Source organism: Columba livia, chromosome 19 (assembly GCF_036013475.1).
Source record: "Columba livia isolate bColLiv1 breed racing homer chromosome 19, bColLiv1.pat.W.v2, whole genome shotgun sequence".
Lineage (NCBI taxonomy): Eukaryota > Metazoa > Chordata > Aves > Columbiformes > Columbidae > Columba > Columba livia.
Window position 1 is genome coordinate 10,344,555 of NC_088620.1, and position 13,974 is coordinate 10,358,528.

Below are 13,974 nucleotides of genomic sequence, written 5' to 3' on the forward strand. Positions count from 1 at the left end.
CAGGGGTGAATGGTGGCCAGGTCTGTGCTGCAGCAAGGCTGGAGGGTCAGCGAGGGGGTCTGGGCAGGAAGGGCATCAAAATCCAGGCAAAAGCCTGAGGCCAACTGAGCAGTACAAAGAGCTCAAAAGTGGCAGCGAGTGACAGGAGCAGCACCCAAAGGAGGTCAGTGAGCCCCCCCAGCACTCTGCCCCACATGAGGTAGTGCGGAGGGATGGAGCATTTTTGGGTTCGGGTGCACACACACCTGGGTCACTGTCACTGGGTGGGCAGCTGTGAGCTCTGGGTTCAAGCATGGCTGGGGAGTTGGGGGCTCCATGTAGGGCTGGCTGCCCATTTTGGCTGCCTGCCTGTGGACTCCCCGTGCTGGAGGGACCCATGGTGGGGGGAGAGGGCAGCCCAGCTGCTAACATCTGCTGGGGCATGGCAGGTGCTGGGGAGTACAGACCAGGAGTCGTCCTCCTGGGGCACAGTGCAGGGTGTCCCCAGATCATGGCCGCCTGTCTGCCTGTGCCAGTGAAGGGGTCAAACCAGCATGTCCACGGCAATGGATGATGTTCCCCAGTGCTCCCCAGGGACCTGTCAGCATTGCTGGTACCCAGTGGTGCTGTGACCCCCACACACACCCTGCTGAGCCCATCGCATCGCCCAGGTACCAGTGGGGTCCTGTGCCCTGCTCCCCTCTCTCCAGAGCTCAGTCGGGCTTTGATCACAATGTGGGGGGAGCCCCTCTGCTGCTGGTTTGGGGTTGGCACTGGTGGTGGGGCAGAGGTCCCTTGGGACATGGTGGGGTGTATGGCCGATTCAGCAAAAAGTGGTGGTAGGGGGCATTCCAGGTGTAACGACCTTTCCCCAGCCCCAAAAGCTGCGGGGGCTGCTGGCAGGGGCCCCTCTCCCCGCTGCCACATGCTCCGTGATGCTGGCCCCAAAATCGCTACCCCCGGAGCGGCATCGCCCGCGCCGCGGAGCCATTTCCAGCGACGGATGCTGAGTCACTGCAGGCCCCTCCGAAACACCTCGCAGGGACCCGGGGGGTGGAGAAGGAGCGGGGCCGGGCCGGGCCGGGCAGGGAGCGGAGCCGCAGCGGGGCCGGCCCGGCGGGGCGGGGGTGCGGGGGGGTCTGTGTGTGTGTGTGTGTCCGGCGGGCCCCGGCGCTGCTGAGCGAGGGAAATGTGAGCCGGCTGCACCACTGCGGCGGCACTGCGGGCGGGGCGGGAGCGCGCAGGCAGCGCCCGCGCCCGCGGGACAGCGCGGCCCCTGCCTGCTGCCTGCCTGCTGCCTGCTGCCTGCCTGCACCTGCCGGAGGGGGAACGGGGGGTGCCCAGGCTGCAGCTCCCCCCAGCCAGCCGGGAGTGTTGCATCAGCCCCGCGCGGAGCGGCGGCTCCGCGGCCGGAGGAGGCGGCGGAGGAGCCGGGGGAGGGAGAGCGGGCGGAAGGTGCCTCCCCGGCGGCAGCGGCGCTACCTGCCGCCTCCCCCCGGCAGCTGCTCCCCGCGGAGCATCCGGAGGAGCCGGCGGGAGCCCGGCGGCGCCAGCCCCTGCCTTTGTGGCCGGTGCCCTCCCCGCGCCGCCGGGGAAGCTGCTGGAGGAGGCGGCGGGGCCGGGGGAAGCGGGGCCGGGAGCCGCGGCCCGGCCGGCAGCGGTGGAGACCCGGCAGCATCCTTGGGGAGCCGACACTTGGCACCGGCAGCGCCTGCATCCCTCTGCCTTTCAGATAACCTTTAGCCGCTTGGGCCTCCAAACCTTTCCCGGGGACGGAGCGGGGGTCTGGAGGCTCACCTGGGGACACGGCCACAGCGGGAACCCCCGCCCGAGACACCGCGGACCAATGCAGGTAACGACCGGCAGCGACCGTCCTGCCCAGGGGCATCACCTTGCGGGCGGGCAGGCGCGGGTGCGTGCGGGTGTGCACATCTGTGTGCACCGCTGGGCTGGAGCGTGCCAGCACGGCGTGAGGCTGAGGATTGCGGCGGGAGCTCACTGGAGGTGGGTGCTGTGTGTCGGGGGTGCTGGGGATGTGGGCTACGGCGGGGTGCTGCGCCAGGGCTGTGCATAGAGGGGTGTGCCGGTGTGAGCGTAGAAAGGCGGCGGGTGTGCACGGCGGCTGCTTGGCTGCACAGATCCCTGTGCCCGTCGGTGCGCTGCGGGTGAGTGCCTGTGGGAGACCTGCGAGCAGAGAGCCCGCGGGACTGCTGCTGTGCATGGCGAGAGGAATATAAACTGCTTGTGGGGTGCACGACATGAGTGCAGGATGTGGGCCCATGATAGGGGATGCAGGACAAGAGGCCTCCATCCCCAGGGCAGGTATCACAGGATGCTTGCAGGACCCCAGTGCCACTATGGCATGTCCTCCTGGAACAGCCCTCTGTGGTCAGGCAGGGATCCAGCCCCCCACTGCTCTCGGGCATCCAGAGCTGAGCCCCCCCAGCCTCTCACTGTCCCCAGGGGCTGCTGCTACAACCAGATGGCCCCCTCGGGCCCCCTTCACAAGGCCTGGCAGGGCTCAGCAGGAGCAGGCATCCCTCTAACAGGATTTGCAGTGTGATGGAGGAGAGTGCCTTCGCCCTTCTCGGGGGAGAGACAGGCTGTCGCTGGGGCTGCTGAGGGAGAAAATGGCCACGGGCTGACTGCCTGCCCCCCATCTCCTGCCCCCAAACGTGGCCCATCCTCTCCAGCAGCCCTGGGACAAGGGCAGGGAGCTGGGAAGGGGGAGAGGAAGCCAGAGGGAGGGATAATAACAGGGACAGATCAGGAGCAAGCCATGGAGGTAAAAATAGATCCACCAAGCAGAGGAGGGACTAAACGTGAGAGAAAACCCTGACCAGAAACAGGCCAGTGGGGGAGCCCCCCAGGAGGGGCCCTGCATCCCAGTGGGGTGCCGGGGGTCCTGCCCTCACAGATCCCCAGGGCAGAGGGGGCACCCAGCACTCTGCACCTGGGGCTGCTGGGAGCTCCCAGGGGGAAATACATGCCCACTCCCACTTCCGCCAGCCTGAACGCGGGCGGATGGACAGGACCTGCAGGGCTCAGTTGCCAAATTGCCGGGATGCAGGCGGGCACGCATCCCAAGGGAGTGCTGGCAGCCGGCAGTGCCCTGGAGAGCCTTGGATCCAACCCCCCCTCGCTTTTCATTTCCAGCGAGCACGAAGCTGAGCTGGGAGCAGAGGTACCAGGGACGGCACGGGGAAGGTGCGCGGCAGCACCGTGAGCTGCCCTGCGGCGCGGGATGTTCCCTGGGCCCCTGCCCCGCGGGAGCTGCCGCTGACAGCAAGTGGCAGAGCCGGGAAGTCAGAGCAAAGGAATTTGCGAACACATTCTTCAGCGCCACGAGGATCCCACGGCGTGTAAACAGGAATAAAGGCCAGGCAGAGGCCGGGGTGAGGCGGGGGCTGCCCCCAGTTCCTGTGGGACCACTGCGGACTTACCTGCCCCGGGCAGCACCCGTGCCACAGGCCCCAATTTACCCTTCGTGACTGCAGCTGGTCCAGCGCAGGAAAAGCCAGCGAAGAAGCAGCAGCAGACTGCTGAGTGACAGCCAATGTCACGTTAACATCCTGGCAAGGCGCTGCAGGGAACCGACGCTTTGATCACCACCCTGAGCATCCTCCAAGGTGGGCAGGATGCTGCTGTGAGCCCTGCCTTCCCCTGCCCGCCCTGGCCTCGTGCCCGGCACCCTCGGGGCTGGCTGGAGAAGAGGGGCGCGGGGCCCGCTGGCACTGCCCCGGCTCCCCAGGATGCTCCCCCGCACCAGCGGCTCCTCCCCGTGCTCCTGCTCCGCGGCCAGACCGAGATTGAAAGCTCAGCAGGCTGCCGGCATGTTTTAGCCTCATGCAGGCGTCCCTCGGAGACCCCAGAGCAGTGGACAGTAATGTGAAAACAATACTCATGTCGTGTCTGAAAGGGCAACAGGTCATCATTAAAATGGAAGCAATGAAAATCATCCACCCGGAGAAGTTTTCGGAGCTACAGGCCTCGCAGCCGCGCTACGCACCAGCCCCCCGCCGTGAGCCGCCCCTCGTGGCCAAACGCGCGTGGCCCTCCGAGTCCGAGATCATCGTCAACCAGGCGTGCGGGGACATCCCTGCCCTGGATGCCACACCCGGCCCCCTGCCGCTGCCCCGGACTCCCCCCCTGCCGCGGCGAGAGCGTGGGTACCAGAGCCAGCGGAAGGGCAGCTCGGAGGTCTGCTACCACCGGCAGCCGCCGTCGGATGAGGTGATCGTCAACCAGTACGTGCTGCACCCCTCGACGCCCTGCGAGCCCCTGGAATGCCCCACCTGCGGCCACATGTACAACTTCACCAACAAGCGGCCCCGCATCCTCTCCTGCCTGCACTCGGTGTGCGAGGAGTGTCTGCAGATCCTCTACGAGTCCTGCCCCAAGTACAAGTTCATCTCCTGCCCCACCTGCAAGCGGGAGACCGTCCTCTTCACCGACTACGGGCTGGCGGCGCTGGCCGTCAACACCAGTATCCTCAACAGACTGCCGGCCGAGGCCCTGGCCGCCAACCCCGTCCAGTGGAGCAGCGACACTGACCGCAGCTGCTACCAGACCTTTCGCCAGTACTGCGGGGCCGCCTGCACCTGCCACATCCGAAACCCGCTCTCCTCCTGCACCATCATGTGAGCCCCGCGCCCCTGCCCGCGCCTCCCGACAGCGGGGCGGCCAGAGAGGACAGTGCTGCGCCGTGGCCGGTCCCCGGTCCCTTCTTTGCCCGTGGCACAGCCCAGAGATGCTCCGATCCTCACCGCAGCCAAGGACGTGGGACCGGTGTCCTCACCAGTGCTGGTGGGGGGTGATGGGGACGCTGGGACCTGGTGGCAGCCCCCTACAGCCCAGTAGTGCCCAGGAAGAGGGACGCTGGAATGGGGAGCGTGTCCACCAGCACATCCAGGGGCTCTGTCTTCACCCACCCTGCAGCAGGTGCCCCCACTGTGCATCGACCATCCCGCCACGTTCCTTCCCCAGGCACCTTCTCCCTCCTCTCTCCCCACGGCTCCCAAGAGCAGACACTGGGTCCCAGCCAGAGCGATGCTCTCCCCATTGCCCCGCGACAACAGCAGCGGCACGAGGAGCCCTGGAGGTGCCTGGTGCCACGCTGGGTCACCCACCTGGCATGGGAGGCAAGGACAGGTCCCCAACTTCCTCTCCCGCCCTTCTCTGTAAGTTATTTGCCAAAGCTTTCATCTCAGCGGCCACGCCGCCATGCGCCCGAGTCGTAGCCACGCCAAGCCGCTGCACCGGCCCCTCGGTTGCGAGCAGACACGCGGCCCGTTTCCTCCACAGGCCCTTGAGGAAAGCTCCACTTTATCCTCGTTTTGGAGGATTCTTGTTTTTTTCCCCAGCCGTCCCCGGCCACCCCATCCCAGGCCGCTACGCATTCACAAAGGCATTGAGCTGTGTCCGTTCTCTGCTGCTCCAGCCAGGGCCCTGCACCGATGCCCCGTGGGATGGCTCAGGGGTGCAACACAGGGTCTGATACCCCAAATTTCCAGCTCCAGTGAGGGGGTTTGGCTGGGGAAGGAGGCAAAGATCTGGCTCCTGCCCACGGTTGCGTCCCCAGAGCAGCACCTCTGCTCTGCCCGCTGTGCGGCAGGGCTGGCAGGGCGGCAGCTCCCTGTGCGCAGTCTTGCTTTCTCCAGGGCACCTGGAGGGGTAAGTTTGCTGCCAAAAAAAGCAAAAAAATGAACCTAAAAAAATAAAGAAAAAGCCATAATTTGCAAGTGCTCCCGCAGGGCTGAGCACCACAACTTGGGGCAATGGCAGCACCAGCGGCACATGCTGCCCAGTCCCACGGCACCGGGGCTAGGAGAGACAGAGGGGCCCCACAGAGCCCCCCACCCTGGGGGGAAGAGCAGCCCCTGGCACTGGCCGAAGCCCAGGATCCATCCGGGGAGAGGGGCCAAACCATCACCCCGCCCCGAGGGAGCAGGCGATGCCCCAGCACAGCCCCCAGAACCACCTGCTGCCGGTGACAACAGGGGTGGCACCACCGTTTCTGTGTTGCTCTGCCAATGCCTCCCGCTGCTGGTTGTGACAATGATCATGTTTTATACCCGGCCTTGTTCTAACCCTCATCGGTCTCCCCAATAAAGGTTATATTGGAACGAACAGCGAGCTGATGTCTCGGGGGCGTGTCGCTGTGGGCAGGAGTGGGGCCCTGCTCGGTCTGTGGGGCACGTTTGGGGGCAGATACCCAGAGAAGGGGCTTTCCCTGGGGAGCAGGGGCTGCCACCTCCCCTCCAACCCAGCTCCTGGCTCTGATGCGGCTGTGTCACCTCTCTGCCCAGTCTTTGGTCCCACCACACGCAGATGGACACTGTGGGGTTCTCCATGGGGGTACCCTGCCCACACTGGGCAAACGGTCCCCAGCCACACCCAAGGCTCTTCAGTACCCCTTGGATGTCCCAATCCTCCCTGCATGGTGCAGTGTACCGGGGGAGGATTTTCCAGCCTGATCACAGAGTCACAGAATGGTTTGTGTTGGAGGGACCTTCCCAGCTCTCCAGTGCCCCCCCTGCCATGAGCAGGGACATCTTCACCAGCTCAGGTTGCTCAGAGCCCCGTCCAGCCTGGCCTGGGATGTCTCCAGGGATGGTTCATCCACCACCTCTCTGGCCAACCTGGCCCAGGCTCTCACCACCCTCAGGGCCAGTAATTCCTTCTTCATGCCCAGCCTGAATCTCCCTCCTTTAGTTTAAAACCGTCACCCCTTGTCCTATCACAACAGGCCCTGCTAAAATGTCTGTCCCCATCTTTCTTATTGGCCCCTTTTAAACATGGGAAGGCCACAATGAGTTTTCCCCAGGGCTTCTCTTCTCCAGCTGAACACCCCAACTCTCTCAGCCTGTCCTCATAGGTCCAGGTGGTCCCAGTGGCACCCATTGGTGAAGGGAGCCAGGCAGGGACACGGGCTGTGCTGGGCTCCCCTGTCCCACTCCAGTGAGGCAGATGCACCACGGGCCCTACCAGGCTCAGGGCCTCTGCACTGTCCCCAGCTGCGCGCAGGGACTGCCACAGGGCAAACAGCATCCGCAGGGAGCACCAAGTGGACCTTGGGGCTGCCATGATGGCAACTCTCCAGCGATACCCTGATGCATGAGGTGTGCATGCAGGCTGGAGTGTGCACACGTGTGTGCAGGGTGGAGGGGACGCGTGTGTGCACACTGAGGCTTTCTGTGCACACACAGCCCCACCGGCCCAGTGCTGGGCCCCGAATTCCCTTTCTCTGGGAGCAGTGGCTGCCTCTGCCCTCTGCTATGTGCCACTGCAGAGCAGCCGCTCCCAAAGCATCAGCATGTCCCCGGCTCATGGCTGAGCCCTGGGGGCAGCCCCCACCCCAGGGGTGCAGGTTTGCAGGGGGGCTCAGGACCCCTTGTCCCTGGCTGCAGGTTCCCGCCTGGGGAGGGTGTCTATCCCCAGAAAATGAAACCACATCCCAGTCCATGGGTGCTGAGTTACAGCATCAATAATGCAGCCAGTGCCACATCCGGCCCCGTGTGTGCTGCTGCCATGACCTGGCTCCCCGGCCCTGCACCCACATCCCCACCGACCTCAGTTTTGGGGAGCACATGCAGCCCTGGAAACAGTGCTGGGGGGCTGTCACGGCACCCCCCCCGAGCCCAGTGATGTGGCTGCTCAGGGAAGCTGGGACAGCCCCAAATCCACGCTGAGCATCTCCAGCGCCCCAAAGGCTCATCCCAAATCCATGACGAGCATCTCCATCTGCATGGCCCCAAAGACACCGAAGCAACTGGCCAGGTGGCGCAGAGTTGGCAGCAATTTTGCCCTCAGAATGGGAATTTACCCTTTTTATTACATAAGAATGAAGGGTACAGTGTGTCCTCCCCACCCCCCACGGTATCTCTTGGGCACAGAGTAAATTTAAAACCACTAATTTGATCTTGAGTTGCAATTAAGGAAGAAATGGGCCTTTCAGGAATAAGTGCTGGGCGACAGCCCATTTCTCCAGCACTATTAACCTAGAAGGAGCACTCACAGGACAAGGGACCTGGGTGTATTGCAGGGGGGTGGGGACAGCGGGGCTGTGCCAACCCTCGCATTGTGGCTGCACGTGAATTCAGTGTCTTTCAAAGTCACCCTGGCATCCCAAGCCCCCAAACTCTCCCATGGCTGGTATGGCCATGCTGAGCTTCGTGCCTCCAAGTTGGGTTTCCAAAGCACTTCAAGTCCCACCCGCTGCTCAGCCATGGCTGGGACATCACCGTGGAGCGGGTTTTGCCACGGCAGTTCTGGGGTGAGCAGGTTTTAAAATCTGCTGGTTGATGTAATATCTGTCCAGGGCTGAGATGAAGCTCTGGGCTCTCCCAGTCTCTGCACTGGCCCATGATGGGAAAGGGGACTTGGGGAGTTAAATGGTTCCTGGGGATGACAATGCCCCAAGCACTCATGGTTTGGATGCGGGAAGGGCCATGAACAGGCGAGTCTCTGCCAGGTTGGGATCAGCCTTGCCACGGGTTCGGGGGATAACATTTCCCAGCTGTTCTCCCCCAAACCAGCTCCCACAGCCTGGCCAGTGCTGGGGGCCATGCCAGACCTGGCTGGCTCTGTGCTCCTGCTGGCGATGGCAGCGCCAAGGCCGGTCCCCATGTGTGTGGCCCCAACAGTGCCTGTCCGGCCCCACCGCCCTGCTGGGAGGTTGCACAACAGGACCAGTTCCCCATTGGTGTGAAGTGGGGGGAGGATGCGGCCCCAGCCGAGGGGCTGAAGGCTGCGCTGAGCTCCACGGCAGCGCGATGCCAAGTTGGGAAGAAGGTGGCCAAGCATCTGGGCTGTGACCTCCTTGGGGACATGCAGCCTTGAAACCTCAACCCGAGGAGGTCACGCACCATTTAAGTGGAGAGGAAGCTGCTTGCGACGGCTTCTGCCAGCACCCAGCTTTCACAACGGGGTGCAATCCTGTGATGAGATGATAACAGGTTGTGGCACAGAGCCCGAGAGGCTGTGACAGGTCCCAAGGGCAGCTCTGGCCCCACGGACAGGAGGGATGGCTGCGTTTGGGAGCTTTCCTGGGGTTAAATCCCGGCGAGAGCTGCCCATGGATGTGGGCATCTGCTCCCACTCACTCCCCATCTCCACGGGCAAGGCCAGATTTTGGTGTGGGAGCTGCTCCTGGTGCCCCACTGGTTTTGTGCCATCCCCTCAGCCACAGTCCCTTGGCCTCGCTCTTGGGGGTGCAAGATGGGGACAGTTCTGTCACGTCCCCAGTGCAGGGCTGAGTGGGGCAGGGAAGATGCTGGTGTCAACAGTGGGGGGATGCCTGCAACTGTGGCTGGATGGGGCCCCTGACTCCCTGACCCCCAACACCCAACCCCTGCCTGCCCAGGTGGGTGAGACCAGGTGCGCTTGGTGCACTGGTGGTGCTGCCAATGTCCTTACTGCCAACCACGCATGGCTCAGGACCCACATGTGGGGCACACATCGGGCTTCAGTGGGACGAGAGATACAGCCCTGCAGAGCCCTGTGGGAATGGGGACAGCCATGTCACCGGTCTGGGAACACCAGCTGGGAGGTGTGACTAAGTATTTGGGGTGCAATGGGATGTCAGGGACTTGTGCGAGGGGACCAGGTTGGGGAGATGGGGCGGACTTGGGGTTTGTGCTGGAGTGCATGGTGGGGACGAGAGGGACAGGGCGGGTGCATGAGGCAATGGGGGCAGGAAAGGAGAGCTGGGGGGCTGTGAGAAGGTGGATGGGAGCTGCATGGGGGTGTACATGCTGAGTCTGGGGTGCCAGGAGGGGCTGTGGGGTCTGGAGGAGGGTGGAGGGGGCTGCAGGGGCATATGCATGGGGAGACAGGGTGCACAGGGCTGCTGGAGGGTGCAGGGGGACTGCAAGGGGTCAGAGAGTGCATGTGTGGGGCTCCAGAGGGGCTCTGGGGGGCTGTGCAAGGGGACAATGCGCACAGCCAGAGCCCTGCACAGAGTCCTGCAGCTCTCCATGTGCCACCCCCAGCCCTGCTTGCCGTGCTGCAGCACAGCTCTTGTGCCGCCTGATGCTGAACACAACCGAGTCCTTCCAGTGGCCATTGCAGCCCGGCCACCACGGGGCCTGTCTGCGCCGCAGTCCCCCAGGTTACATGCCCTTCTATGGCTTTGAGCACCCAGAGCTGCCAGCAGCAGGAGAGGGGAGTGCGGATGTGCTGGAGGCTGCATCCTGCTCCATCGTGTCTCCATGGGGACAGCTCTGGCCTGGTTTGCCCAAAAGGCAGTCACCCACCTTCATGTAATGTAGAGCAAGGACACATGCCAGGCACCACCCAGGTGTCTGAGCCCCCCCTTCCCCACAAGCCCCATCCAGCCAAAAATGCCCCTGGCCTGGGCTGGGCTGATGCTTCTCCTGATGGAGCTGCTCTACTTGGTATAAATAAATATTCTTCGGTGCAAAGGGGGCCAAGGGGGACTCGGCCGCCACTGCCTCCTGGCCTGACCTGTTTTGGGGTGTCCTGCTCCTGCCGCTGCCTCCCCTGGAGCAAAGCTCAATGCTGAGAGCAGCTTAAGTGTCCCAGCAAAGCCCATGGCCCAAATCTCTGTCCCCGTGGGCACAAGGACATGGGTTTCCCACAGGGCTGTATGGGCAGGGGAGCATTTGCTTGGCCCCTCTGACCTGACCTCCTTTGCAGGAGGAAGGGGAAAGGGTGTGTGGAACCCACAGTCCCCTGCAGCCCTGGGGAGGTGCCCACAACAAGTTTCCAGGGGACAGGGGCAAAGCCAGGACACGCAGCTGGTTGCACAGCCCTGGCATGGCCGGGCAGGGGGATGGGGCATGGCGGTGTCAGCCAGCCCGCGGCAGGGCCAGGCAGAGTGGAGACAGAGCGGGGAGACAGCAGAGGGTGATTTGGGATTTGCTAGGACAGGTGCCAACACTGCAGGAGACTGACTCCCCAGTGGGATCTTAGGGAGGTCATGGGGACCTGACACCTCCCTGCCACCCACCACCAGCCCAAAGTCATCCCCCTCCCCTTTCCCTCAGCATGCAAGTGTCCCCAATAATCATCTGCAAGCCCTGTGCCCTGCAGCATGGTGGGGAGCAAGGGTGCAGAGGAGCCGTGCCGTGACCTGGCCATCGCTCCAGGGCATCCTGGGGAGCGGGACATCACACCTGGCTGGGATGCAGCCCCACAGAGCAGCAGAGCCCACATCCCACTCAGCACTGAGCTATTCCTGCATGACACAGCCACGGGCAGGTCCCCTGTGGTCACAGCCCCAGTGCCATGCTCACCCGGGCTCCCCTGCCTGCAGTGCCTGGTTGAGGCCAAACCAGCCTGTCCCCAGGCACGTATGGCCCCACTGGCTGGTCCTGCTCGGTGCTGCCAGCACCATGGCATGGGCACAGAGCCCTGTTTGCTCTCTTATCACAGCACAGGGAAAGGCATGAGCACGGGCTGGCACTGCTTGGCATGGGCTGGGAGGTGCCACGGTGGGGGCAGGCAGCCCCTCCCAGGGTGGCTGGGGACACTGACTGGCCCTGTCCCCTCCCTGTGTCATCACTGTGCCCTGAGGGGACACACTCAGCCTGGACCTGGCACTGAACTCACAGATGCAGCTGTGGTACAAATGCAAGTTGTATTTCCAGTCTGTGCTGGGGAACCCCGTCCGCCTGTCTCAGGCGCAGCCCACAGCACAGCCCCGCTCTGCCCGCAGAGCCGCCCCGGTTCCCAGTCCCACGCCGGGGAGGTGCCCGCTGCAGGACGGGCTCCTGCTCCACCTGCCCCTTTGCTGCTGTCACTCGGTGCCACTCGGTGCCCCACGGGACACAGGCGATGCCCGACTCCAGGGTGACCTCCCTCAGTCACCCGTCCTGGCTCCTCCACTGCCTCCCCTGCTCCAGGCTCACTGGCAGCACCAGAGCTCCCCGGGTTCATGGGGCTCCCCAGGTTCATGGGCTGCTCCCCGGCTGGCATCACCGCCAGCACCAGCCTTGAGGGAGAAGCAGGATCTGGGCCTCCTGTCCTCATGCATGGCCCAGCCTGGAAGCACAAACCCTGTGCTATTTATCAAGGATGAGGAAAAGCAGCACCATCAGGATGATGGGGAGGAAGATAAGGAACAGGCTGAGTATTTCGGCCGCCAGCAGCAGCGCCAGCAGCAGGAGGTAGCAGCAGCGGCAGCGCCGCTCCAGCCGCCCCAGTGCGCGGATGAGGCAGAACGGGTAGCGGACGCAGGGCAGGCAGCCGAACATGCGAGTGGTGTGGAAGCGCACCTGGAAGTGATGCTCGAGGGCGCCAGCGAGGCCTGGGCGCCGGGGCGGCAGGGCAGGGGGCCGGGGGGTGGCCAGGGCGCTGGAGGAGCCGTTCTGGGCGTGCAGCAGGAGCAGCTCCTCTTGCAGCTTGCAGATCTCCCACTCCAGCATGGGCGTCTTCTGGCGGCAGATGGGGCAGCTCACGCGGCCAAAGTCGGCGGCAGTGGCCGTGTCCATGATGGCGCGCAGGCAGGCGCGGCACAGCCCGTGGTTGCAGTTGAGCAGGGCCGGTTTGTGCTGCTGGTCATCGTAGGGCTCCGTGCAGATGGGGCACTCGTCCTCACTGCCAGCAGGCACACAGCACGGCTCTGCCGCCACCACCTCCTCGTCGCTTGATGTCTCCTCTCCCTCGCCGGAGAGGCTCAGGATGGAGCTGGAGGCACTTTCCAGGCTGGATGACCCCTCCTGCAGCGCTGGCCTCTCTCCGTGGGGCAAGACGGGGCTGGTGGGGGCAGCAGAGGGAGGGTCCTGCCCCACAGGCAGGGAGGCACCAGGGGCAGGTGGCTCATCATGCCCAGGCAGGAGTGGCTTGGTTGTGTCCTCTGCCAGCAGTGGGTTCCAGCAGCCCCAGGCAGCAGCAGGTACCTCCCCACAGAGCTGGGGCGGTTCCCCAGGGCCCTCCGACCCCACCGTCCCGCTCTCACCCTGCTGCCTGGTACAGCCCTCCCTGCCAGCCGCCTGCGTGAGCTGGGGGCCGGGCTCTGCCTCCTCAGCTGCTGCCGGCTCCATGGGTGTGGGTGCTCCACAGCTGCCCCCTTCACCCACCGCCCCCCGTGTCCCCTCGGGGCTGGGTGTGGGACCCAAGTGTTGCTCCAGGGCAGCAGGTGCCCTTCAGCAGGGCTGCCAGGAGGGCTTAAAGGCAGCAGTGCCCGCGCATTGTCCCGTCATCCCTCCAGCACAGTTTGGGACCCCCTCCCAGGCCAAGGGGTCAGGAGCCCCCGCAGCAAGGTGTGTCCCCATCACCCTCACCAACAGGCTATGCCAAGAGAGGTATCCTCATGAGCATCCAGCAGCCACTTCCTCCTTCTCCTCTTCCTCTTCCTCCTCCCCAATGCGGTACTGACCACCACGGTCCGAAGGAGAGGGCAACGAGCCGGGCGCTGCCCGCTGCGCCGGCAAGGGGTGCAGGCGTGGCAGGCACCGTGCAGGCAGCTGCTGCCTGTCCTGGGCCAGGCAGGGCTGGGGCCGAGCCTGGCTCTGACCAGTCTGGTTTGTCAGCTTCTGGAAGCGACTCAAATGCCGGCAGCCCGGGGCAGGCGGCCATGCCTGTGCCAATCAGCTCCCGCGGGAGCCGGGGAGGAGCTGGGCCCACGGCCGCCTCTTCCCCTCACCCTGCAAAAATGGAGCCACCTCTGCGGGCAGCTTGCCACACCGCTGGCTGAGCGACAGGGCAGCACAGCCCCTGCGCTGCCCCGGTACAGCCCCCAGTTCACACCCAGGACAGCACACCAGCACAGCCCCTGCGCTGCCCCGGTACAGCCCCCAGTTCACACCCAGGACAGCACACCAGCACAGCCCCTGCGCTGCCCCGGTACAGCCCCCAGTTCACACCCAGGACAGCACACCAGCACAGCCCCTGCGCTGCCCCAGTACAGACCCCAGTTCACACCCAGGACAGCACACCAGCACAGCCCCTGCGCTGCCCCAGTACAGACCCCAGTTCACACCTAGGACAGCACACCAGCACAGCCCCTGCGCTGCCCCAGTACAGACCCCA

The 13,974-nt window shown here is 64.5% G+C and overlaps 2 protein-coding genes across 2 annotated transcripts; one reads left to right on the top strand and one right to left on the bottom strand.

Moving 5' to 3' along the window:
• The first annotated feature begins 1,088 nt into the window (after positions 1 to 1,088).
• On the top strand, positions 1,089 to 6,108 carry RNF208 (ring finger protein 208). Its single transcript, XM_005511804.3, has 2 exons — positions 1,089 to 1,831; positions 3,136 to 6,108. The coding sequence occupies exon 2, from the start codon at positions 3,826 to 3,828 to the stop codon at positions 4,621 to 4,623; it is 798 nt and encodes a 265-aa protein (XP_005511861.2). The 5' UTR covers positions 1,089 to 1,831; positions 3,136 to 3,825; the 3' UTR covers positions 4,624 to 6,108.
• A 5,454-nt stretch (positions 6,109 to 11,562) lies between these two features.
• On the bottom strand, positions 11,563 to 13,564 carry LOC135575860 (uncharacterized). The gene has a single exon (XM_065036202.1). It carries the CDS (start codon positions 12,984 to 12,986, stop codon positions 12,006 to 12,008), a length of 981 nt encoding a protein of 326 aa, XP_064892274.1. The 5' UTR covers positions 12,987 to 13,564; the 3' UTR covers positions 11,563 to 12,005.
• Positions 13,565 to 13,974: the final 410 nt, after the last annotated feature.

Coding starts and splice junctions, on each gene's coding strand:
- LOC135575860 (XM_065036202.1), bottom strand. CDS start 12,986: ATGGAGCCGGCAGCAGCTGAGGAGGCAGAGCCCGGCCCCCAGCTCACG.
- RNF208 (XM_005511804.3), top strand. CDS start 3,826: ATGCAGGCGTCCCTCGGAGACCCCAGAGCAGTGGACAGTAATGTGAAA.